Consider the following 11303-nt stretch of genomic DNA (forward strand, 5'->3'; position numbering starts at 1 on the left):
TGGTCGCAAAGTTTCGATATATCGATTTTCCAAGCTTGGATATGAGCACACGCAATAACAACCAATCAGTGAAGGAGATGGCCGACAGCGGAAGGAGACCTCTGGGGAGAGGTAGGACTCAAGTAGTAAACAAGGCTGGCTAGGATAATTAGCTTGCACGGCGCTATTTTATAGTTTACGTGCCGAGTGGGTGTGTGGCGTGAATTCTGAGGCCACGGTTATAGTAGTGTGGGGTATGCGGTGGACGTCGTTGCAATGTATTGGGGCGGAACAGAGTATTTTAGGGTCATATTTAGTACATTGTCATGGGATACACCGCTTGCTCTGGCTAACTGCTAATGTGCGCGGACTGATGACGACATCAACTCGAGACATTCGCAGCAGCAAAACAAGTCTATTAATAGCCCGTCCATCGGCGCCGGGCATAAAAAGTTAATTAAACTTGACAGACATTATATCGACGATAATTATCAATATCGAGTTATATGAAAATAATTTTATAATTTTATCGTGATAACGTTTTTGGCCATATCGCATGGCTGGTAATCAAAGTGTTAACCTTAACCCTAACCCTAACCTTAACCTTAACCCTAACCATAGCTGTCAACATTGGGATTTTCAAAAAAACGGGAGAGCTCAGCTGCTCTCTGCTGAGCTGCCTCGTCGCTGCCATCTGCTGGTCAAAACCTGTATGTACCCAAGGACTGGGTGAACTACTAATTGCTACATTAAATTAATCAGATACCTGGTTGAAAGTGAAATGCTGTGTACATCCCTGCATTAAATGAATGGAAGTGTCAGTGTTTCTGTAGAGGAGATGGAACGCCTGCTCTTGTCGGCACTGCGCATCCGTGGAATCGCAAGGCCATAGATTTAGAATAGATAGAAAGGGCACATTGTGGTGTATCATAATAAATTTGTTGAATACAATAGGATTTTTATAACGTTGACACAAATTAAGGAATATTTACATTAAGTTCTCTTTTACCTCTTTTTTAATTCACTCATTAATTTAATTGTAGGTACTGTTTATATTGTATAGTCCTGTGTGTTGTATATTGTGTTCTATGTTACTTTTGTGTTTAGTGTCTCTTTCTATATACACCGTGGGAAGGGCGGCACGTAATTGAATTTCTGTATGTCTTGCACAAATTGGAAAATTACAAAGTTGACTTTGACATTTAACGTAGTGTCAGACACTAATTGTAATGTTAAAAACGGATACTGCTGTAATATAAAGTGAAATTCTACCATGCCTCAATGTATCAACTTTAAACATACACTAAATGTTAAAGGGGAACTATCTTATAAATGGCCTTTTTCAGTGTTTAGCATTGTTTCCTAGCTATGTGGACTTATATTAATATGATCTATGTCTCTAATTCTCATATTGGCGCATTCTTCCAATTCTCCTCTCACAATATTCACCCTCACTGAACTGAGTCATCTGAAAATGTGATGATTTGTGATGTCAGAAAGACACCGCTGCATGATAATGTTCAGGCGCCGGCGCCGCGGCGCAGTGGTTTAGGAGCCCAGGCTCAAAACGGCTTGAGATCTTGAGGTAGAAAAATGCTGTTTTTGAGGACTTGATTAGAAATACAAAACAATGAATTAAAAAAATATATATAATTACAGAGGTGTTCCATAAACTCACAGGAATTGTGTAAAAGTGCCCAAATAGTGAAGGAAATAGTAAAATAGTTCCCCTTTAATGTTAGAAATGTTAATTTCCATTATTTCCACCATGTGCAACATTTCCTAAGAACAGCAACACCTCAAGAGATGAGACGCTTGGATTGTGATTGTATGACAAGAGGAGCAGAGAAGAAGGAGACAGACAAGAGGAGCAAAGAAGAAGGTGTCTAGACTGCCGGAAATTCACAAGAAGAAGAAGAAGAAGAAGTTTGTCTGCAACCGTCTTCCAGTCTGACTTCCTGTGCTAACGTTCTAATCTACACTGCTGCCACCTGTCGTCACGGACGGGAATTGCAGCCATTTTGTATAAATAAAAAAAAACTGGAAAAACATGGGAAAATATTTTAATGGGAGGATGGCGGGAGAGAATTTTCAAGTTTCTTTAGTTTCTTTATTAGTTGTCATACAGAAGTACAGAGTACTTTTATACAAAATGCTTCTTTCTGTTACGCTCCAGAGACTGTGCTAGACAAAAATAGAAAAGTATAAAATAAAATAAGTATAGCAAGTAAAAAATAGAAGTTGTAACTGAGGGGTTACAAAACCCAGACTGTATTAAAGATTGTGATAGATTAAACCACTGCTAATTACTATTATTATTACTTGCCAGAAAGTACAGTTATAAATGGCAGACACTCAGAATAATACGGCACGGTGACAAAGAAATATCATTTAGAATATTTATTATTATGCAGCAATTGTACAGAATGGGAATTAAGGGTTGCGCTTGTATGGCGAAGAATATGAATAAAGTCAGTCAGTAGCAAAGTCAGTTGGAATGAATAATTCCTAAGCTGGGATACTAGACTAAACGCCGCCTGGCGTAGGGTGGCACTATAGTGGGCAAACGATGGTACCGCTGGAGACAGGGGGGTATCCTCCCAGAGATGTAAGCTCTGGAGGAAAGAAGAATGTTCGGATACTCAGTCTGTTCAATTGAAGAAAGGGGTTCTCGTATAGATCCAGTCCTTGTAATCCAAATGCTCAGCAACAAAGCAATAGCTGTAATCCAATTGCCCGATAGCAATGACGATAGCTAGCCAGCTTCGGTCCACGAAGCTAGCCCGAGGTAAGATCTTCAAGGTGGTTAAATCCAAACGACAGTGGGTATTAACGAGGCTCTTCTCATCGGTAGTACGTTCCACAATCACTATAATCCAACCAATACTGGTTCTGCAATCGCCGCCGTAGGTTCCAATATGCACATGTCCAGTAGGTCCACGACTAGGCCCTCCTCGTGTACTGGCACTAACTACTAAGTCCACGCACACTTGCTAAGGTTGCACTAGTTACTAAACGAACGAACTGCTTGGTAATGTCGCACACGAACGAACTGCTGTAACACGATTTACACTAAATGACGACTCTTTACTTCACATTAAGCTAAGTCGAACTTGACGTTACTGCATTAACTCTGACACTTTTACTATTCACTTCGCACGTTAGGTTCACAACACTCTGTTTAGACGAACTGCTTCACACTACATTAGAATCACACTACTGCTGCGCCTTCCACGATATATATACTTAAGTGGCTTTCTAGTGCCAAGCCTCATCTCTCGTCTCGAATCAATGCGCCGGCACCAGGCATGTTCCAACATGCCCAGACTCGCCTTTGAACCTGACTTTAGGGGCGCGTTGCCTGGCGCCGAGAACGTCAAGGGCGTTATCCAATGAGGAAAGTGAATATTACTAGGATTCAAACGCAGGCTTAAAGGGAGATGACTTATATATATAAATAATATACAAGGTATATAAAACAATAAACGTAGATTCTCAGCTTTAATCTGGCCCTTCACAACAGAAGTCATGTAAGTAGACACAAGTGTTCAGTATGTACATATGTACAATGTTCAATGCAGAGTAGAAGTAACTGAGTTACCATACAATATACTATACAATATACTAATATACAATACTATATAGTGCAAAGCAGAAATGGGATGAGGTACAATTTAGGTACAATTTACAGTAAGGTGTAATGAGGTATGCGTTGTAGTGCAAATTATTTACCAATAAATATAAAGTGTGTTTAGGTGTTCTAAAGTGTGTAAAGTGGGTGCTGCAGTGAGTTGTTTGTTTAAAGTGAGTGTGTGCTTGTGGATGTGTGTGTTGTGAGTGCATTTGATGGTTGTTACATAGTGTTATTGTTCGTTGAGCATCCTGATGGCCTGGGGATAGAAGCTTCTTCTGAGTTTTTCTGTGCTTGCCATGAGACTCTGGTATCGCTTGCCTGACCACAGAAGTTCAAAGAGGCAGTTGTTTGGGTGGCTGGAGTCTTTGATAATTCTCTTAGCCTTACCCATGCACCGCTTGAAAGGTTGAAATACTGGAGAATCCAGGGAAAAACGGGATGGTTGACAGGTATGATCCCTAACCCTAACCTGCAACACGGAACACAGAAATGCAAATGCTGGAGTCCTCACTGCTTGTAAAAATAAACAGCACAAACTGACTACTGCACAGTCAAACCGAGTACAAGCCCGAATGGAAGGTCTGGACTGGAGGGAGGTGTGTGAAGAGTTGGCTGAGGGGGCTGCGAGGGACAGGGCTGCGAGGGACAAAGCGGCCCAGGATAAGATAGCAGGGGGCAAGGAGGGTCCCGCGGAGGGGGGCTCAGACAGGAAGTAGCAGCAGTAGAGGCACTCCAATGGACAATGTAGTTGATGACGGGGTCCAGTAGAAGAAGAAAAAGAAGGTGAAGAAGGAGAAGAAGGAGAAGAAGAAGAGCCCATAAAAAGAATTGCGGAGGGCAGTAATACGCCTCGATGCGTCTACTCTGCCGGAAATTCAAATAAGAAGAAGAAGAAGAAGAAGCATGAGACGGGTAGGTGTGAGTATTGCGGTAGGCAGGAAACAGTGGAGCATGTGTTAGTGGAGTGTAGTAAGTATAGGGAAGAGAGACAGATCCTAAAAGAAAGGTTAGAGAGAGACCACATCAAGCTGGAGGTAAGAGAAGTGTTGCGACTGAGTTCAGGGAATGTGGGGTATAGGGCAATTTTTAATTTTCTAAATAGTACAGGTTTGAGTGATAGGATATAGAGTAGTGTAGAATAGGGATTGGCATGTGCATAATCCATCTAGCTCTAAAATCAATTTCAGTAGGTGGCGGTAATGCACCAACACGTTAGTGCCAACCGCCAATAAACATTAGAAGAAGAAGAAGAAGAAGAAGGTTCGTCCCTTCACTTCTCCACCATCTTCAGACAAGCCACATCGACACCAGAGCTCCATAACTGTCCTCTCATATTGCATGCAGTCAACAAGGTACGTTTGGGGCCGTAATGCGCTTGTAGTTAAGTTCATTGGGTTAACAACCACCCTTGCAACGACCGATAAATTGTATGTATGTTGTTATGGTTTGATCCGTGATTGATTGTATTTCATGTATGTTTTCACAGTTTTACGGTTCGGAATAAAGATGTTCTCTTCGAACGGAAATAAAGCCAATCAGTAAAGATCAAAGACGAGTTGCGTCATCATTGCAAGAGATGCAGTTACACCGAGTACAAGCCCCGAAGTCCCGCCTCAAACAGAGTACAAGCCACGAAGCCCCGCCCAGACGTTGGGCTTGCGGCTCTGCAGATATCCCCTATTGAACCAGTCTGTTAAAAGAGGGGAAGAGAGAGGATGAAATGATGCACGGAGGATCGTGAAGGACATGTTTATCACTGATCTTTTTTTTCTCACCGAAGGACGTGTGGTTTCGTCGGACGTGGTCATGATGGCAAAGTGGGCCGAATACAGTGTGGCGTCTGCCGCGCTGGTGTAGTTTACGCAGGGGTCTCCACGTTAAGGACGATGGTGGACAAAAATCGGACACTGGGGCACGAGACACCGGGTCTGAAAGAGGGACAATGTCCAGGGATTTCTCGATGCTAACACCATGTGTGCTGTACCAATGGATCACTTTTTCAGGAGGAAGAGGGCCGGTCTGTTGAAAACTCTCCTGAGTTTGTCTCTAATTTTTGCGTTGTTTATAATGATCCATAAATTAAAACTCGCGGATAAGGATGTCGTGGGAGCCAAACATATTAGGGACACTGGATGGTGTGGACCCGAGTGTGTTGCGTTCAAAGAGAAAGCGGTCGTGAAAAGTAATTTGGGGAACTTTTCGCCACCTGTGTTCGGCGATGAATTGGACGCGCAACGGGTGACCGTCTCCAACGGGACACGGGCATCCTGGGACGTGCACGTTATGAACTGTAGTGAAGATTCATCTGTGAGGACCAAAGACTGGTTTCGGCGCTTGGATCCCAGATTTCACCAGTTTGTGCTGCACAGACACTGTAGGTACTTTCCAATGTTGATCAACCACCCGGACAAGTGCGCGGATGGAGACGTTCACTTGCTCATGGTGGTCAAGTCCATCATAGAACAACACGACAGGCGGGAGGCGGTGCGCAAGACGTGGGGCAGAGAACAGACGATTGATGGGAAGAAAATAAAAACGCTGTTTCTTTTAGCAAGCCCGACGAACGGCAAAGACACTAAAAACCTCCAACAGCTAATCGAGTACGAGGACAGGGTCTACGGGGACATCCTTCAATGGGATTTCATGGACACCTTTTTCAACCTCACTTTGAAAGAGGTGAACTTTCTCAAATGGTTTGACATTCACTGCTCTAGTGCCAAGTTCATATTCAAGGGAGATGATGACTAGGGTTGGGCATCGTTTGGATTTGAACGATTCCGGTTCCGATTCCGATTCTCCATATCGATTCCTGTTCTAAACGATTCTCGATTCCGATTCTTTGAGGTGCAGGTCAAAACAGGTCACAGCTTATTTCGAAGGAGATTTTTTTTTATTTTTTTTTTTCAAAAAGAAAATCATACTATTCACATTTCAGTTGACTTGATACAGTTTAATTTGGTTGCTGTACTGTAACTAGGGAACAAAAAAAAAAAAAAAAAAAGTAAAAAAAAAAAAGTAAACAAAAAAAAAAAAAATTTAGAATCGAAAATTCAAATATGTTACTTCCGGTTCCAGAACCGGAAGTTAGGAACCGGTTCCTATTAGAACCGGTTTTCGGTGCCCAACCCTAATGATGACGTGTTTGTCAACACTAACAACCTGTTGGATCTCATTGATTTCAAGGTCGAGGAGCGCAAAGTGCTCAATTTATTTGTCGGGGACACCATCTCCAAAGCTATCCCCATCAGAAACCGCCAAAGCAAATATTACATTCCCAAAGAGTTATATGATAAGCCATATCCCCCTTACGTCGGCGGCGGAGGTTTTCTGATGTCCTCGCCGCTGGCCAGGCAGCTGTTCGTGGTGTCGGAGGACTTGGAATTGTATCCAATCGATGACGTGTTTTTAGGCATGTGCGTGCAGAGGCTCCACTTGGCACCCGAGATGCACTCCGGGTTCAGGACCTTTGGCATCACCAAACGCCGTGTGAGCCCCATGAACAGTGAGCCGTGCTTCTACAAGAACCTCATTGTGGTGCACAAACTGAACCTGCAAGAACTGCTCAACATGTGGACCGTGGTGCAAAGGGAAGACCTCGTTTGCGCAAAAAGGACCTCAGTATGACCGTCAAATTAAACTGTAAAAGGGACACATTTGCACAAAAGTGAAGCTAAGCTACATAGAACATGAAGGCATACTTATTCCATACATCAGTGGCGAATCCTTATGGAAGCCAATGGAAGCCATGCCTCCCTAATATTAAAATATGAATTAATATCAAATATGAAATATGAAAAAAAGAAAAATATATATATATATATATAATTTTTTTTTAATATAGTTTACATTCTTTTTCATCTGTGCATCTGTGTTACAATTTTTTTTTATTTTTTTTTTTAAATGTCTCCCTCTTCTCCTTCTCACTCCCTCTAACACACTGTCAGCCTCACTATGCTCACTGCAGCAGGAGAGGAGGCAGATGGTAGGTCTCTTTCTCCAGGCTTCCAGCATTATAGAGTCCAAATCCGATCCTAGCCAATCAGATTCGAGCTGACTGCCACACCCTAAAAGTTTAAAACGGGGCTGAGAGGAAAACACTCAGCATATTTTCCCCTCTGCACTCTGAACATTGTATTAACCTGTAACTGTTCCCACGAGGCGAATATTGCCCCGATCCTCGCGAGATTAAATCCACGGGGACCTCTCAGCGTGCCGAAGCTTTTCCTAAATCACTTCCATCATCGAAAACGAGGGGAAAAGGTCGGCTTGCGACCCTGAAAATGTCGCGTAATTTTAAAAACGCTGTATTAAGTGAGCCTATTATGGGATCCACGCAAGCTTTCTATCGTGGAAACATCTGGGCGTCCCGCAACTTTTACTCATTCACATGTAGCCCCTAAAATGCTTAGAAAAGGAAAACAGAAAGCGTGGAATAAACTCCCCGAAACGGAAAAGTGTCCCACGGGCGCGCCGTGAATCCGATCCGCGTGAAAATATTCAGGGCCATAGAGGAGACCGTGGGACACCTTTTTGCAACCGAATATGTGTCTCGAATTTGCTCCCACGCGGCGCGCAAAATCGTGCAAGGAAAGATCAGACCAAAAATTAACCAATGCTCCAGCAGTATTAATGACCCTGATGTAAACAAGACAAACGTCTTTCTCTGGTCTGCATCCCCTTATACAATTGTGTGTATTGAGCCGTACTGTATTGTACCCATTCTGCAATCTGTTAAATAAATAAAAAGAAAGTTTGACTGGCCGCCGAGCCATACTGTAGTGTACATGGTGACTGCTTGACTTAAAAAAATAAATAAAAAAAAAAAAAATTCAAATTCAATTTTTTTTTTTTTATAATTTTTTTTGGCTTCCCCTGTTATTTTACCCACGCGACGCCACTGATCAACGGTCTGGGAGTGTGGGACAACAGTGGACATAATTATACACTTTATCAAGCCCTCCTCGACCACGTAAACAGTGAGTTAATTCGGTCTCTCTCTCTCTCTCTCTCTCTCTCTCTCTCTCTCTCTCTCTCTCTCTCTCTCTCTCTCTCTCTCTCTCTCTCTCTCTCTCTCTCTCTGTTGTTGTTAATTTGATGCATAATGGATGAATGAATGAATGGTAACTTGTTTAAAATTACAAGCTATATATATATGTGTTCATTATTGCATTGATCATACGTGTACTAGTGTAGTAATTCGACTTAACGTTGGTAACGTTATGTCGTCAGCTGTCCACTTGGTCAGCTGTGAGCTGTCCGCTTGTCCCCCTTCACCCCCCCCCCCACCCGCGACCACCCAAATGTAATTCATACCGTCCGCTACTGCATCGACTACACTACTGGCAAGTATTTCATACCAAACTATCCGTTCAGGTTCAGCACACGATTTCATGCGTTGTGTTCTAGGTAAGCCTGCAACACGTTATGTGTTAACCCTGGGTGGGCTTTAGGACCCTTTACATTTCTCATCAAGTGGCTTAAAAAACCTCGGCATATGACATATGTGCTGTTTCTAAGACTTCACCTGAGAGCTATATCTTATGTATGGCTGTATTCATACCTGATGCATGCTGTTATGGCATGACATACGTATATGGCACTGTACTTGATAGAATCAGAAACCTTGGAATCTATTATTTAATAAAAAATTTAGCCCCTGTAGTTGGGAGCAAAACCAAGTTAGGCTAGCTTCCAGGGACACACACAGGGCACGACACAGAAGAGGAGCTGAGAGGAGCTGAGCGCAGCAGGGCAAATCTTTTTACCAGCGACATCAGTTGGCGTTCGAGCCACGTTGTTGAAGAGCAACGGGGATACGCTTTCCGACGTTGATTCAATAATATTGGATGTATGTCAGAGATGATCAAATGATCATGTTCCAATATCCTCACAATAATAACCTTCTCCTGGGTTTGGATCCAACTTCAAAGCTTGGCCGCCGTATTATGTGAAGAAAAGAAAGCATTTATTTATTTTTGGGCTTTCTGTATTTTTCACCCATCCCAATTTAGTCTTTATGCAAATTTCCTTCCTGGTCGTTACGCGCATTGCCCCACTGTCGGCATGGGGAGGGTGTAGAACTACCACATGCCTCCTCCGATACTTGTGGAGTCGCCAGCCGCTTCTTTTCATCTGACAGCGAGGAGTTTCACTGGGGGAACGTAGCGCGTGCAGAGTTTCACACTATTTCCCCCAGATCCCCTCCCTGCTGAACAGGCCTGCGCCCCGACCGACCAGTAGGAGTTGCAGTTTACAACGACCAGGACACGCACCCCACCGGCTTCCCACCCGCTAACACTGCCAATTGTGTTAGTAGGGATGACTGACCAAGCCGGAGGTACCGCTGACAGCTGGATTCGATCCCAGAGTCTCTGCGGTGGTAGGCGAGTGTTTATTCCACTGTGCTATACCCAGCCGCACCTTAAAAAAATTGATTTTTATACAAAAAAATAAGAAAACCATTTCTATGTAGAGCGGAAAATCAAATACACCATTCGCACAAAAGTTATGAGCGGCGGGAAGCCCGGGCAAGTGCGGCCTGCTTTGTCGCTGTTTTCATTACAGGTGAAGCTGCTTTCATTGACCGTAATGGAAGCATTCTCTGCACTCCGTAAGTAGACGCGGCGCGTCGCCAACATGTACCGCGTAGCCTCGCCGCTACTGTATGCTAACCGGGTCTAACATCTGTCCAGGGATATTGGAGTGGAAAATATCAATGCATGTACGACATTATTGTATGTTGTTGTGTAGCGCAGGTATAATGCCTAGATATGTACCGCTGTGTACTGCGTACAAATAGGTCAGCAGATGTCCGGAGACCTTTACATTAAAGATCACAAAATGACCTTTGTTCAAGCCTATAGCAGTGGTATACACAGTATACGTACACAAACACACACACACACACACACACGCACACGCACATGCACACACACACACACACACACAAACGCACACACACACACACGCGCGCGCGCGCGCACATGCACACAAGCGTTATGGAATGAAAAGGAGGCTAGTCCCAACAGCAGGCAATTGAGGCGGATCTAATTACATAGTTGTGGAGTTGTGCAGGCTGTGCATTCAGGGCAGTTCGTTAGCCTGGTGCATTCATTAGAATGGTTCCTTGGAGTGTCGTCTCTATCTCTTACATCTTTAGCCTTATTATGAGATCTCTCTCTCTCTCTCTCTCTCTCTCTCTCTCTCTCTCTCTCTCCTCTCTCTCTCTCTCTCTCTCTCTCTCTCTCTCTCTCTCTCTCTCTCTCTCTCTCTCTCTAACAGCCCCGAAAAGCCGTTCCGTGGCTATTTCCTTTGTAATTGGGAAGAGAGAGCCTTGGAACATCGCAGTGCTCACTTGTTCAGTGTGAATCAGAACTAAAATGCTCGGTGTGTGGACTGCATAATAACACGTGCACTGGAAAGGAACATTTTTCAAACTAGAGGTTAACGATTACTCCCGGTGTGTGTGTGTGTGTGTGTGTGTGTGTGTGTGTGTGTGTGTGTGTGTGTGTGTGTGTGTGTGTGTGTGTGTGTGTGTGTGTGTGTGTGTGTGTGTGTGTGTGTGTGTGTGTGTGTGTGTGTGTGTGTGTGTGTGTGTGTGTGTGTGTGTGTGTGTGTGTGTGTGTGTGTGTGTCCGTGGACACGCTTGTGTGCACATTTAAGTGGGTGTGAGTTGATCAGAGCTATGCCT

At 43.7% G+C, this 11303-nt stretch overlaps 1 protein-coding gene across 1 annotated transcript; it reads left to right on the top strand.

Moving 5' to 3' along the window:
- Window positions 1-5416: 5416 nt before the first annotated feature.
- On the top strand, window positions 5417-7237 carry LOC311248575 (UDP-GlcNAc:betaGal beta-1,3-N-acetylglucosaminyltransferase 7-like; the record flags this gene model as incomplete). Its single annotated transcript, XM_084339437.1, has 2 exons — window positions 5417-6352; window positions 6746-7237. The coding sequence occupies exons 1-2, from the start codon at window positions 5585-5587 to the stop codon at window positions 7235-7237; spliced, it is 1260 nt and encodes a 419-aa protein (XP_084195563.1). The 5' UTR covers window positions 5417-5584.
- Window positions 7238-11303: the final 4066 nt, after the last annotated feature.

Source organism: Notolepis coatsorum, assembly GCF_963971535.1.
Source record: "Notolepis coatsorum genome assembly, contig: SCAFFOLD_786, whole genome shotgun sequence".
NCBI classification, from domain to species: Eukaryota; Metazoa; Chordata; class Actinopteri; order Aulopiformes; family Paralepididae; genus Notolepis; species Notolepis coatsorum.